Genomic DNA, 15,634 nt, shown 5'->3' with positions numbered 1-15,634 from the left:
CCCGCGGCGCTCGGGGAACGCGACAGCGGCGCTCGTGGCCCCGGTAACTGCCTCCCGGCCCCCGCCCCAGCCTGCGAGTGCAGTCCCCACTGGTGGGGAGCAGCCTCGGGGGTCCCCGGCATGCTCGGCGTGGGCTCCCGCGCCCCTGGTGCGCGCGCGTCTGTGCACGAGTGTGTGCGCGCGTGTCTGTGTGTGCGCGAGTGTGCGCGCGCCCTCCCCTGCTCCCTCGCACCAGCCCCCAAACCAACTTGTCCCCGTCAACTCCATTTTCCCGGTCCCCTCCGGCCCCGTGCACACGCCCGGCGAAGTCTCCCGGTTTTTCCCGTGGCTTTTCCAGTGACAGCTGCGGGGCTCCGTTCCCTGCGCTGTCGGAGACAGGCAGGAAGCAAAGTTTGTCTGGAGCCTCGGGGGTGACTTTGCCTCGGGGACCCGCATTTGTGCGTGTGCGAGGTGCCTCGGTGTGCGCGGAGCTGGTTTCCCAGTTTCCGGGGCAGGGGGTGCGGGGCTCGCGAGCCCCTCTCCTCTCCGAACCCCTCCATGGATTTGTGTACGAAAAGTGATGACCTGAACTAGTAGTGGGGCGTCGCGCGCGCCTGTTCCCCGCCCCTGGGGACGGAGGGGGAGCCCCGGAGAGCTTCCAGTGCGAGCTGGAAGCAGGCTCCCGGGCTCAGCACCCCGAAAGCCCTCAAGACTGGCTCTGGGGGCAGGGCGCGGGGTGGGGGACAGGGCCTGGGGAACTGCTTGAATGCCGCCCTGTGACCGCCGAGATGAGGGAACAGCCCTTATTTGCCTGGCTCTGATTCTCCATGCTGTCGTGGTTGTGGAATGCAAAAGCCAGGACATGATGGAAACAGGTTTGTCATGGAATCTTTGGAATTTCAGACACAGGAGGCATTAATTGGAGTATCATCCACCTCATTATTGTGCCCCTTTGAAACTTCCTTGGGGATTTTAAGATAGATGGGTCTTCTTGCAGCTGCGTCTTTATACCCACAGAGCTGAGTATAATTTCCACTTGATTACAGCTAAAATAGTCTTTAAGATGAAGTTTCCTGAAATTATTTAAAATAAACACAGATGGGAAGGGGGGAAAAAGCTGTAATGAGGCACTTAAAAAATAAAGTGAGCATTTTCTTAAGAACAAATGGGATTTTTCAGTCTTGGAGAGACTGCAAGAAATATGTTTTTGTTTTTTTTTTTAAGTCTCTGAAATGGAGGGGGTCCTTTTAAACTGCTTAAAATGTTTCTGACACCGAACGAGGCTTTGCTCCCCATCTCTGTGTGTTTTTGCCGTATTTCTGACTTCGGAATATGTCTTCTTTTCTTCCAAGGACTTGGAGATCCTTTCAGAATGCCGGAGGAAAGTTCTCCCAGGCAGACCCCACAGAGCGTTCCATACCAGGACCTGCCTCACCTGGTCAATGCCGATGGACAGTACCTCTTCTGCAGGTACTGGAAACCTACGGGCACACCCAAGTAAGTCCCCCCCTCCCCCCCTGCCGAGTGCTGCTCCAGACGCACTTGGCTCCATTCACGCTGGCCTCTGCCCTTCTTCCTGTAGCATACCCTTCGCGACTGCTTTCTTCATGACCTACTTCACATACGTTTTAACGTCAGGCACAGCAGTGCCCACAAAGATGAGATTTAGACTTTATCATTTTTTTTTTTTTTAAATTAAGAAGCAGGAGTTCTATTTTCATTATAACAACCAGGATACGGATTCTACCGTATGGCAGTTTTCAAAAATTCCACATGACTTTATTTTTTGTACTGGACTTGATTTCCTGTTGCAAGGGCATTCCTTTGAAACCAACGCCGACAACTCCAGAAAGCCACCTAAGCAGATAAGAACATCAAAACTGTATATATAGTAACCTTTGTTCTGTCTTCCTGTTTGATTGTGAGCTTCAGAGGTGTCCTACGTGTATAACTAGGGAGAAAGGGGTCTGGGTATTTCCTTCTGATTTCTTGCCAGCTCAGTTACTTTGTACATTTTCCATCAAGGATTTGTCTTGCTGTTAGAAAAGGCGTTGGGACGATACACCGTAAGACAGCTGGTCGCCTGCTGCTCCCCTTCTCTCGTGCGAAACAGGGAAAGCCCTGCTTGTTTATGTTATTCGGGGAAAGGAATTATTGGTGGTAACCATTTGGCCTAGGGACGAGTGAGCGTCTCCTCTTCCATGGATGTTTTACCTGTCTCCCAGGCCTCTTGTCTCCCAGGGTACACGGTGTGATGTAGATTATAGCTCTCTTTGTGTCTCAGTAATCACCCAACCCTAGCACCCTAGCTATAGCATTTCTCCTGTTTTTCAACAAGGTGTATATAATCCAGGTAGCTGCACGTTAAAAACACAGACATGTGGACTTTTAAAGACCCGGTTTAAAATCATAGCTTCAGGGCAGCTGTACAAACTGCCTATCGTAATGGGCTGTTAATACTTCCTACCAGTTCTGGCAATATCTTTCTTAAAGATATCCTCCAGAAGAGAGCGTGTGTCTCTGCATATGTGTCAGATGGAGACAGAGGAGAAGAGAGGGAAGGAGGGAGGGAGGAAGGGGGTGAGGAGAGAGAGAGGAGAGAGAGAAAGAGAGAGAGAGTTGTCAAGCATCGTCATTAATTCTCCATTCTGACTTACTCTCCACTCTGACTTATTTGGCTGTACAGTTGCGTGTTCTTGGTTTAACTTCTGAGAACGTTGTGGTATATGGGGCATTATTTGATCGATATACAAAAAGAGGACAAAGAATTGAAAGTAGGCATTTTTATTGTCCAAGTCCTAGACTTTGGGGGCTTTCCTCGGTTGAGTGGGGAGGCTGTCCTAGTTGGAAGTCAACGAAATAAAGAGGACCTTTGGTCCCCAAAGGGGGCGGCGCAGGGCGGTGGGTGAGTGGGTTGGGAATGGCCAACTGGCTGCCCTTCCTTGGCTGTGAGTGGTTTTCACAGTCTTCACGCTGACGTCACCTTGTGGGGAGGTCTCTCGGTTCCATTGCTTTTGCTCCACTTAGATGTGCCAAGCCCCCAGTAGCTTAAACTGAGCTGTCTCTGGGAAATCAGTGTCCGCACTGTGGTGGCCGCCGATGGCAATAAGAAGGTGGGGTGGGTGGTTGAGGCATTTGGGCCCTGGGATTTGGAAGAGAACTGTGATGGGAAGGCCACCGGCCTACCTACTCTGCCTCTACCCCCTGGAGATGATTCAGGTCAATAAACACCCTTTTGGAGTTGGGGGCCAATGTCAGAGGTAATGTTTAGGCGATTTCACAACCAGCCCTGACCCATCAGAAAGTCCTGGAGGCCTCCGGCAACAGAAGTTAACCCTGTGTCTGCATCTCTGTATATCAAATAGGGTGAGGGGTTCCTGGAGGAGGGATCATGGCAGCCAGAGTGGTGGGGAGCAGGGGGGTGGCCTCAGGGCAGAGGTTTATGCCAACTGAAATGGAAGCGTGTCCATGTCTGAATAACTGAGACCAGCTGCTTGGGCAGATACCAGCCACTGTGTGGGCCTGCCTTCTTGCATGCTCTGGAACGTCTCTGCTGTTGAGTTTCAACACCATTGCCCATTGCTTTTAGGAAGGGAGAGGGGACCTCAGGTCACCCCTGACTCCAGTCCGTCCCTTCCAGGGAGTGTCCTAAAGTCCCATTCCCAGTTCAGCTCCAGGCCTTCTCTACTCCACCGTCTGTGGGGAAAACCCAGACAACTGTCACCTTTCCCTCTGTTTTTCCAGTCTGCTCCATTTAAAAAATAATCTCCCTCCCAGAGGACCTGGAGACCTCAGAAGCCACCCTGGGTGGTGTCTTTCAGAGCGGGGTCTATGTACACCTCTATTAGCCACACTGCTTTGGGTTGGTTTTTTGGTCAACAAGTTGCCTCCAGCTCCTTAGGCCTGCCTCAGAGCGCCTGAAACTTTCTGGTCCCGAGACCAGCTCTGCAGGTGGCTCAGAGTGACACTGGGTCACAGGTGTCAGCCACAGCTGAGAAACCGGCCAAACCTGCTTATGGAATCAAGTTATGTCCTTATACATGCCAGCCTCCCACGCTGGACCCTGAGAGAGAAGAAGGCATTTCTTGGGAGTGTCATTACGATGTGTGTGTCCAAACACAATGCTGTTTTTAGTACAGCAGGCCAAAGACTCCATCTTTAACTGTTTTGCACCCAAGATTTTTAAGCCTACATTTGGCAGTGTCAAGGCAAATTCGGGTTCAGCTAGTGGTGTTTACAGTGTAACAAATGTTAGACTTAAGGTATAGCAGAATTATCTTATGTTCATTGAGTATCTCCTATTTTGAGTATCAGATATGTTCTGGGGTCTGGATTAGGCTCCCTACCTACATGATCTCATCTTAACTTGACATCAGCCTGTGAGGCCAATGTTATCATTACCATTTCCTATTTTACACATGGGGGCACAGGCCCAGGATGACCCAGGTAGGGTAGCTGGATTCAGTTCAGATTCCTCTGGCTCCCAGGTCAGTTGCTCCTCTTAATGCACCACTGTGGAAGGCAGACTTTCATCTCTGTAAGTAGCGTCTTCCTGATAAATTCTGACATTTTCCATCAGGGTTGAAGACCACTTCACCCTACGGTAAGGAGTAATAGAATAATGAATTCTCCCTGATTGTTGGCTCACAATTACTGAAAGTGGGAAATCAGTGAAAGATATGTCTCCATTCTGAAACTAGAAATCTTGCGATGCCCTGGGGGAGTGGCTGCTTGATCCAGATTCAGTACCTTGGACTTTGAAAGTACTGGTCCTTCAGCAAATTTCCAGCAATCATGTCGACAGAAAGACGGAGACTATAGCACCTTTGAATTCAGTCCACCAGGTGGTCCTCCTTAGTCCAATAAAAGATGACTTTAAATTCGCTTCTGAATGTTCGTTAGACATGCTCGGAACAGTGAAGGTGTTCCTGTCCCACGTGGCGAATGGCCGGCCGGCTGGGGAGAGGCTGGGTGGTCAGAAACCGTACTCAGTCTGAGGACATGAAGCCTTCCTTTGATTCTGTATGACAAGGAAGGCCGGGGAGCCCCCCTACAACTGTGTGGTTGTGCAGCTGAGGTCTCCACCAGACAGTTCATTCTAAACATGGGCCAGAGCATGTTGGTCTGGTGATCAGCAGGGCCACCATGAAGTGTGTGTGTGTGTGTGTGTGTGTAATATACCCCTCGGTGCCCTTCTTCCTTCTCTAAAGCTGCTACTTCCCTCCTGTGCACTTGGTCTCTGGGCCACCCCTCACCCCCAAAGGGCTGACAGGCTTTCCTTTCTGTAGCTGTGTTGGGATAACAGCTGGGAGATTGAGGGAGCTGTTTCAAAGTGCGGCTGTCCCCGGTCCCTCTGCTTGCAGAGTCCTGATGTGCCAACACCCTGCCTGGAGAACCGCTGCAATTCACAAACGACTCATTTTTGAAAGTTTCATTTAGCATTTTGTTCCAAATTTCCCTACATTTTCGGAGACGTTCCAGAACATAAGCCCTGGAGTTCCTTCCACAGACCTTCCTGGCTCTGTGTTTTCTCCCTTTCTTGCCTCCGACTTCAGGTTCAGTAACCTGGCTTTTCCCTCCAGTAACCAGGCAGCCACACCCTCACATGGATGCCACTCCTCTCCCCTCCTGGTTCCAGCAGTCTGAGCTTCCTCCAAGGCCGTCTGCAGTTGGTGTGGTTTTTAGGACTTTCCTCTGGGTGACATGGGGGTCAGGGCTGGGAGTGGGATCCTCCCCAAGTTCTCAGTCTTGGCCATTGTCAGTGGATCTAGAAGCAATAAGCCAAAGTCCTAACTCTGGCTGCTCCTTTCCTTATTCCTTATTCCCCAAAGTGGGGCTCAGCTGATACCCCCTACCTCTGCCCTGGGTCACACTGATCCCTGTGTCCTCGAAGCCTCAAAACCCTGTAGCTGAATTTTTGGGCAATGCCACCTTAGGACACTTCCTCCCAACTATGCAAATTTACCTGGAAAAGAGGTGATTTCCCGGAGCTGGGAATGTCCTCATGATGTCCTCCTCGTGTCGGCCACCAGCCCTTTGGGTGTGGTACCAGTGGTTCCAGAAGCTAAGGGCTCCTCCCAGCCAACTGGATCCAGCCCATGGAGACACAGCGTCTCCATTGTCTGGCTGGACATAATTTTGACCCCCTACTGCCTTCTGGAATTTTCTTCTCATAGGTCAGACTGGCTTTTCCTATGTTCCCCTCACCCTTTGGTTTCCTAATCAGGTTGGAAGTCACTTATTTAGTGCCTTCCTCCACGCCCCCTAGCCTATGGCATTGGTTCAGTGCTCTGAGCAACATTCCACGAGTTCTGCTTACATCTTTGGGTGTTTCTGTGCGTTCCCTGCTGACTCCTGCAGCCCTCATGACCTCTCTGAACTCCTGCCCCCTGGGTGACGAGGTGTTGCTGCGTCACTTGCCTGTGGTTGCTACATCCTTAGAGTGAACCAAATCACATCCCTTCTTTGTCCCTAAGAGGAGCCATTTTGAACTCCCATTCTGTTGGTCTTTGTGGGTGTGAGAACAGGCAGGCATCCCCCCCGCCCAGCCCCTTGAACATTCCCCCTGGCTGTAAGGCTCTGGGTTAGCTCTTGGGCTCTTCTGAGCCTCTGTAGCAAGACAGGCTCTGAGGGTTTATCTCCCTGCTCTTTTTGTTCAGCCACAGTCTCGCTCCCATTCAACCGACCAGTGACGTCAACGGTTTTTGACATCCACATGTTCCAGGCATTGTGTTGGGCACCAGCGTGGGGAGAGACTGCTTTGTTTGATGAAGGAGTGGGGGTAGATGAACATGTGGATAATTATGATGTGATGTGGCAAGCCCATAGAGATAGGACCCCTGCTAAGCCATACAGAGCCTTTGTGCAAATTAAGAAGGGAGTCCATCCATGAAGACATAGCCCCTCAGGTGTGTGGCTTGGGAGGCAGAACATGAGCTGGGTTTCAGCTCCTACTTCCCTTTTTACCCATGCCCTCGAACAGCACTCCACATGCAGGAAGGGCATGCCAGGGGAGGGGGCTGGGGCAGGAATGCATGGGCTGCATGAGAATACCAGAGTGGTATTACGGGGGCAAAAGGCACCAGGTGGACAGTGGCAGGAACCTAAATGAAGCTAGAGAGGTAGAATGAGGCCATTCCCTGGGGGGTGAGATGGATGGGGGGGGGGGGGCGCCGCGGTTTGACCTACAGGCTCAAACTTGACCCTTCAGGAGGGGGGGAGCCCAGTGGTTTTAAGCCAGCAAGTGCTGTAGGCAGACTTGTAACATGGACAAATGGTGGTTGGAGGTGTTTGCCACAATCCAGGGGACAGGTGAGGAGGGCTGAGATCCTGCAGAGTAGTGACAGCATGTGATAGCAGTGGAAGGACTAAAGTTGCCTGCTCCTGGTGATGATGGCAGGAGAGGTGGGGGAAGGATGGCTCCCAGGTGTCTCCCCAAGGGACAGGCACATAGGGAATATGGGGGTTCTCCTTCCCAGCAAACACCTTTATTACCTCTGCTCTCAAGATACCTGCTCTACTCTCTGACAGTGAGGACAGGTGGGACCACCTACCCTGTGGGACACCTCATTGGAGCACCCCTGGAATAAATCAGTGGGACAAATGAAGGAGAGAGAGCATGGGCAAGCCAACCAAATTACCAGTAAAATATTAATGACAGGGACAAGTTCATTTTCATGAAGGTGAGAGAGGAATCATGTCTTACACTGGCGCTTTGCAATGAGGAGTCGAAAATGAAGCACCTTTAATTTAATGTGTTGTTTTATGAAATTTACACCTAAGCTCCTGGAAAGTGGATATTACTCTGCCTTTAGAGCAACAACACTATTTTTGATCAGATCGATCAACTTTACAGTAGCAGTTCAATTTTTTTTTTTTTTTGCCTATTTAAAAAATTTCTAAAAGTTTTTTTTCTCTTGTATGAAACTGTTGTTTCTCCTTCTGATGCCTCTGCCTTTGTTATAGCATAGGAAACTGCCTTATTTTTACATAGGGATCTCTTCTGGGCGCTTTTTTTTTTTTTAAAGACTCTTTGGATAGCAAAGATCTTTTGATGACCAGGGGAAAGGCCGGCTGCTATTCTTGCAGTTGATTTTTCCAACAGCTTCGTCAAGGGATAATTTCTTCCAGTTGCTATAAGAATGTTCTGCAGATACAAATCTGGCTTTGTTTTGCAGTGGAGTCTAAGAAAAAAATAGCCAAATAAACTGCTTCCTGAATAGCCCCCATTGTCCACCATCGTCTATTTATTGGCACCTTCTAGGTTTAGATGTTAATCCCAGATGCACTTTGTTTTTGAGTGCAAACCCGACCATCAGTGATTGTGTAAATGGAGGAAATGGTCTTCTGTGGTGCAAATTTTTACAGCTGAGATTACAGGACAACCCTTGTCCCATATTTGAGGGTCATCCGAGGTTCTTGTTGGTAGGACGTTCCTTTCATTTCACACAGCCTTGTTCATAGGGGGTGGGGGTAGGGATGCTGATGGTGGTCACTGACGGACTGGGAGTGACATTGTTCTCTCTGTGTCAGAGACACACACAGCAGGGGGCTGTGTGTAGCTAGGAGGTCACAACAAGAGCTGTGAGCTGTGTCACTCCACTTGGAGCTGCCCCCCCCCCCCCCTTTCACGTTCATCACCAGCTACCAACATGCCTCTCCTGCACATGCTGACCATTCATTTCCTCTCTTGGCCGCCCAGCAAATCCTCCTGTGTGCAGTGGTGAGAAGCCATGCCTCACCTTCCTCAAAAAGGTGTAAAGGAGCTGTTTCTCCTGGGCTCACAGCTCCATCAAGATTCTGGAAGGAAAAGGAGGAGGGAGGGTGGGAGGGAGCAGGGAGGAGGGGAGAGGAGAAGGGGGAAGAACAGAAGGAAAGAAAGAAGGTTTGGAAAAATACATCTTCAGTTGATGTCAGGATTGAGGGGAATTAGACCTTGCTTTTCCTTGAACACGTTTCCCAAACCAGAAATATGGGGCAGGATTAATAGAGATCAGGATGGAAATGGGTCACTTTGTGAAATCACACCTGTGCTACCTGTAGGGCACTTGTGCCTCTGTCCCCTTGCATTGTTCTCCCCAGAGAGCAAGTGTCAGTGGAATGGCCTGTCATCATGTCCCTGGTGCTTAGAATAGTGGCCTGCCTTCAGCAGGAGCTTAATAAATGTGTGTTAATGAGTGAATGAATTGCTCCCAGAGAAGAAAGGGGCGTGAGCCAGTCACTGGCACAGTGTCTTTCTTCTGGTAGAGGAAGTCAGACTTGAGTATTAAGGTCCTTAGAGTTCTCCAGCTCTCCCTAACCCTGGGGACTTCCCCTGAGTAGGTGGCAGAGGGTTTTAGGGGGTTAGAGTCTGTGGACCTTTTGACATCATGGCTACGTTAAGTATATGCACTTTTCTGGAAAGGAAGGCGCATCACAGACTCCATCAGACTCTCGAAATGGGGGTGGTCCCTGCCCCCAGGGCTCAGTGGCAGCCTTATCATTTTGTCAATGGGAAGACTGAGGCTCAGAGAGTAAACGTGAAGTCACCTAGGGGGCTGGTGTGGGCCCGGGGGCTAGCTCCTGACCACGCTTTCGCCTCTGCCACGCCGTGTCTCAGGAGTTGTTGACCCCATACCTTCTCCTTCTGGATTGAAACCACAAGGCAGCCCTTCACAGTGGGGATTTCAACAGATGGGAAGTTTGGGGCTGGGCTTGGAGAGGTCTTAACTGGCCACCTCCCTCCTCACTGCCGGAAGCTGTTTGATGACATCTACATTTTGGGGGCTCTGTTTTCTGTGGTTAGAAGCATGTGGGCACCTAGGCAATGCCCCAGGACTCTGAGTAATGGACTTCAGAAAGGTGGCAAGAGACTCATTTAGAGGACCCATGAGATGGGGTGGCAGAAGGGGGATGAATTCTAAGAGGGGGAAAAGAACAGACAGCCTCTAGGAGAATAAGAGAAGCATGTGGGAGAGGAGGTATGGGGCCCCCGAATACAGAGGGGGGCGGGAAGGGGAAGGACAGAAGGAGAAAGAGCTTGAAGACAATTAGAAACCGCCATCTTTGGTCTCAGGAAGCCTCTGGTTAGTCTCACCTTGTCAGGGCAGGCAGTTTCCCCAGGCCACTTGCAGGCCACTGGATTAGAGACGAAAGACCCCTGGCTGGGAAATTGCTGCCTTTAGACATTTTGGTCAGTTGATCCCTGAAGGGACATGTTTCAGGGAAGACTGGTCTGTCTGGGACACAAAGCATCCCAGTATAGGGAGAACAGTGTAGGCCATGGAGCCAGACTCTGCGGGGAACAGACTGGGTCCACTCAGACGAGGCATGGGGCCATAGATTCGCTGCTTGACCAGTCTCTGCATCTTTAAAATAGGGGAGACCAGCACCTTTCCCTAGGGTGCTTGTACAGGTTAGATAGATGCGTGGGAGTTCACATCTGGCACACTGTAAGTGACATGTGAGTGTGAGCTCTTACTGCTTAGTTTGATCTCTTTGGCTGCCTCTGCCATCAGTCTGGCAGGCTGCGAGGAAGGACTGTGTGTTGGGCTTGTTTGTTACCCACCATTGTCCCTTACTTCCCAGCACCCTCCTGGCAAGCATCAGCCACGAAAGCCCTAGAGTGAAAGCAATACTCATGCATCCCACCTTTACTGGTCTTCCCCATGACCCCAGGCTGCAGGCTTTCCCCCAGTCTTCAGCTTATTTACTGGCTTTTTTTCTTAGCAGTTCAAACTCAGTTTTGTTTTGGGGCACCTGGCTGGCTCGGTCAGTAGAGTGTGCAACTCTTAATCTCAGGGTCCTGAGTTGGAGCCCCACGTCAGGTATAGAAATTACTTTAAAAAAAACCCTCAGTTCTGTTTCAGTGAGATTTCAAACTCCCTAAATGACAGAAGTTAATAGAAATAGACGCTGGATGGGGCACCTGGGTGGCGCAGTTGGTTTAGCATCCAGCTCTTGATTTTGGCTCAGGTCATGATCTCACAGCTTGTGTGTCAGGCTCTGTGCTGACAGCTCAGAGCCTGGAGCCTGCTTCGGATTCCATGTCTCCCTCTCTCTCTGCCCCTCCCCGCTTGTGCCCTGTCTCTCTCTGTCCCTCAAAAATTAAAAAAAATGTTAAAAAAAAAATAGACACTGGATGTTTAATCTACAAGGTAAACAAAACAAGAAAACCGTGAGAAAGCCGTTGGTGGTGAAATTCTTTTTGAGATAACACACAGTTAGGACAATGAGATGCTTTTAACTTGTGTAAAGCTTCCGCGAGTGACAGCATTTAGGTACAGTCTCACTGGCAGGGGGGCCAAACCTTCATGAGCAGGGCTGGAAGTCTGTGCCAGCAAACTTCCATAGAAGCATCCGCTCCATTTTCGGTAGTCTGTGTCTTAAGACGTTCCGGTCTTTGGCACGTGTGTCTCCATTGGTCCTGAATGCGTCAGCACCGTGTGAAAACATTCATAATTGCAGGAGATGAGATTACTGGTACAAGTGCCGTCCTGCCATCTATCCGGAGTGGCCAGGGCCGTCGGGGGCGCCTTTGTAATCTATCGCCGTGTAACCCCATTTACTTAGCTCACAATTCTAATGAATTGGCGATTTGTGCTGGGCTCAGCCGGGCAGATGTTCTGCCTTGGCTGGGCTTCTTCATGCATCTGTGGTCAGCTGCGGCCTCTACGGGCACTGGTGGGCCAGCCAGGGGCTCCCTGGGCTCCGATGGCTTTACTCATGTGTCTGGTATCAGGACGCTATTGGCAGGAGGACCTCGGTTCTTCTGCATGTGGTCTGGCACCCTTTAGTAGGCTAGCTCAGATCTGTTCTTAGGGTGGCAATGTTTCAAGAGCAGCAAGAGAGCAAACTCCAATGTGCGGGTGCTTTTCAAGTTTCTGCTAGTGTCAGAGCTAGTGAGCCCAGAGGTGGTGTGTGAGGGCACATCCAAGGAGTGAGGATGAGGGCAGGGCCTATTTTGAGGCCACTTTTGAAATTCTACCACATGGAGAAAAGCTCTTTGTCCTAAGAGTCAGAAATGCAGCCTTGAAGTTTTGTTTCTGCCTCTGCCTCTGAGTAATTCTTGACAAGGTATCATCTCTTAGACTTTCGGGCAAGTTCCCGGAGACTTTTGCATTTTCTGTAACTCTAGGACACTTTGCGTCTTGTGATGGTGAATAACCCCGAGCTTTTCCAGGGCAGAAGTCATGTTTACTCTTATTCTTCCTTCTCCAGCGCTCCCCTCCTTGTAGAGTATCATGCCTGGCACAAAATAAGGGATCTAACTGTGTTTGTTGAATGAATAAATGAACTTCTCATATTTAGAGTCAGGTAATTGGGTTAGATGATTCTCCAGAGTCCCTTCTGGCATGGTTTTCTAGGGAAAGGACAGACTGTTTCCACAGAGGATAGATCAGAGGGGCTTTTTTGTTCAGGAAATGGAGCAGCAAAATCCAGACGTATCCCAGAAGGAGTCAATAATAGCTAGAATAAGATTATTCCCTGTAGGTGATCCCTTGACATAACAGGGGGCTGTGTTTTCGCCAATTTAATGCAGAGGTAAAATCCTGTATGTGAAAACGCACATACGAGTGGGGCCTGCAGGACAGCAGAAGGGGTTTTCCACTTGAGCACTGACATCGGCATAGACACCAGAATCTGGACGTGAGTGAGGTGTGCCTCCTCTTTTGACATGGGGAGGTGATTCCGCAGTACTAACTGAGCTCCAAATGCAAACTCGGCACCATGCCAGACAGCAAGGGAGGGTCCATGGTGCGGCATGGAGGTTCGGGCCTGTGGGAGGGCAGACCTCCAGTCCCACGAGTTCCTCCTGGACACCTTGCGTGTGCATTACCCCGTTCTAGTTTGGCAATATGGAAATGAAGGGGCTCTGTCCCTGCCTCCAAAGGCATCTGTGCATGTGTACTGAGGACACCATTCCGGGCACCGCGGGAGTTTGCTTGTGGGGGCCGCCCTGTGTTGGGGCCTCAGAGAAAGGTTAGGTGACGCGAGCTGACTCTCGAAGGTGGAAAGGGGCATTCCGGGCAGTGGAGAGCACTTTCATACAGGCATGGAGGTATGTTCTGGAAATGACAGGAAGTCTTCAGAAACTGTAAAGTACATGGCAGAAGATGATTTTGGAATGGTTTGTTTGGGGGCCAGGATTTGAATGGCTGTTGTATTTGCTTCCTAAGGCTGCCATAACAGAATACCACAGACCCAGTGGCTGAAACAACAGAAATGAAATTTCTTATGGCCCTGGAGATTTGAAGTCCAAGCTCAAGGTGCTGGCACAGTTGGTTTCTGGTGAGAGCTCTCTACCTGGCTTGTAGACAGCTGCCTTCGTGTGGTCTTTCCTCTATGCGTGTGCATTCCCGGTGTCTCTTTCTCTTCTTATGAGGACACCTGTACTATCGGATAAGGCCCCAGTCCTTATGGTGTCATTTAACCTGAATTACCTCCTTAAAGGCCTTATCTCTAAATACAGTTAGATTGGAGGTTAGGGCTTCAACATGTGAATTCTGGGGGGGTGGGGAGGGGACACAACTGTTTGTAACAGCTGTATTTGACATGCTTAGGGACTGGGATCTTATTGTGTAGGCTGTGTGGGAGCCATCATAGAGGCAGGGGTTCCGTGCAGTTGGTTATTGTTTACAGTCTAGAACATTCAAAGCAACTGGAAGATCTTCCATGGCTGAACTTGGATGAGGATCCTGGCTTTTCACATTTTTGCTTCTCTGTGGTTTCATGGTAGATGCCCCAGCCTGTCTGAAGTTGCTGTGGATTTACCTTTTGCCTTGATGTCTTGTGTCCAAGACCATCTAGTCTCAGCAGGTCCCATCGGCCAGCTGGCTCAGACACAGGAGTGGGAACATGCCAGGGATAAACTGTGTCTTTACAGAGTCAGGGCACTGTTCAGACCCGGTGTTTACCTGCTCTGTAGCCATTCCTCCTTATGTCTCACTGATTGTTGTCCCCAGAGGTACAATTCATGATTGGTTTCTATCAGGTGTGACTACACCATTGCCTTCCTTGGGTCATTTGCAGCCAGGGCTGGCTATAGGCCTGGTCTTCTTATGACACTTGACTATGTCAACTTATGACACTAGAAAAAGAAGAGCAAATTAAACCTAATGCAAGCAGAAGGAAGGAAATAAGATCACAGCAGAAATGAATGGAACAGAGAATGGAGAAACAATATGTAAAATAAATGAATCCAGAATCTGGGTGTTTGAAAAGATCAACAAAATGGACAGATCTTTAGCTAGATTCATCTAGAAAAAGCAGAAGACTCCTATTACTAGTATTGGAAATGAAAGAGGGAACGGTGTCACCAATCTTTCATGAATACAAAGGATTAGAAAAGAATACTATGAACAACTGTACGCTGATAAGTCAGATAACTTAGAGGAAGTAGACACATTTCTAGAAAGGTGCAAACTACTGAAACTGACTTGAGAGAAATAGAAAGTCTGAATCGACTTACAATAAGTAAAGAGCCTGAATTAGTAGGCAGAAAACTAGCCACCAAGAAAAGCCAAGACCCAGATAGCTTCACTGTTGAAATCTACCAAACATGTAAAGAATGAATATCACTTCTTCACACAACTTTCTAAAAGAAGACAGAACACTCCCTAACTCATTCTAAGTGGCTGCTGTTACCTGGATACCAAAAGCAAACAAAGACGTACAGGAAAAGAAAAGTACAGAATATTTCCTATGAATATTAATGCAAAAACCCTCAATAAAATACTAGCAAACTGAATCCAACACCATTATAACAGATTTATACACCGTTAGCAAGTGAGGCTTGTCTCAGGAAGGCAAGGGTGGTTTGATATCTAAAAATTAATTACTGCAACACACCATATTGGTAGAATAAAGAAAGAAATCATTTCAAAATATGTAAAAAAGTATTTGACAAAATCTAGCCCACTTTCATGATAAAAACGTGCAAGAAACTAGAAGGGACCTTCTTTAACCTGGTAAAGGGCAATGACCAAAAACTAAAGCCAGCATCACACTTAATGATGAAAGACTGTATGCTTTTTCCCTAAGGTCAGGAACCAAACCAGAGATATCCATCTCCCCACTGCGATTCAACACTGTATTTGGAGGATCTAGTCAGGGCAATCAGGCAAGAAGAGGAAATAAAAGACATCCAGATTGGAAAGGAAGAAGTCAAACTATATTTGTAGATGACATGACCTTGTCTGTGGAAAATCCTAAGGAATCTGCTAAAAATCTATTATAACAAATTAATGACCGCAACAAGATTGCAAGATACAACATGAATATATACAAATCAATTGCATTTCCACATACTTGCATTGAATAATCTGAAAATGAAATTAAAACATTTCCATTTACGAGAGTATCAAAGAGAATAGAAATACCTAAGACTAAATTGAACAAAAGAAGTGCAAAACTTATACTCTGGAAACTGCATCACATTCTGAGGGAAATTAAAGAAAATCCAAATGAGTGGCAGACATCTCATATCAATGGACTGGAGGACAATATCGTTAAGATGCAGTACTCCCCAGATTGATCTGCAGATTTAAGGCAACCCTTATCAGAATCCTGGATGGCTTCTTTCTAGAAATTGACAAGCTGTTCCTGAAATTCGTGTGGAAACTCAGGGGGCCCAGAAAAGCCAAATCAATCTTGTAAAAGAAGAACCAAGTTGGAG

At 48.8% G+C, this 15,634-nt stretch overlaps 1 protein-coding gene across 2 annotated transcripts in view; it reads left to right on the top strand.

The window, feature by feature from the left end:
• Nucleotides 1–721: 721 nt before the first annotated feature.
• MGLL (monoglyceride lipase) overlaps nucleotides 722–15,634 on the top strand; it is a 104,336-nt gene continuing 89,423 nt past the window's right edge. Inside the window, exons 1-2 of one of the 2 annotated variants that reach the window (XM_040463305.1) lie at nucleotides 722–854; nucleotides 1,332–1,476. In XM_040463305.1, coding sequence (XP_040319239.1) covers nucleotides 746–854; nucleotides 1,332–1,476 — 254 coding nt within the window. In that variant the 5' untranslated portion in view covers nucleotides 722–745. The remainder of the gene's footprint in view (nucleotides 855–1,331; nucleotides 1,477–15,634) is intronic. The other variant, XM_040463306.1, reaches the window with a different exon arrangement.

This window comes from Herpailurus yagouaroundi, unplaced genomic scaffold (assembly GCF_014898765.1).
Source record: "Herpailurus yagouaroundi ecotype Mexico unplaced genomic scaffold, PumYag 387, whole genome shotgun sequence".
Taxonomy (NCBI): Eukaryota; Metazoa; Chordata; class Mammalia; order Carnivora; family Felidae; genus Herpailurus; species Herpailurus yagouaroundi.
This window is presented reverse-complemented; position numbering and strand designations above follow the sequence as displayed.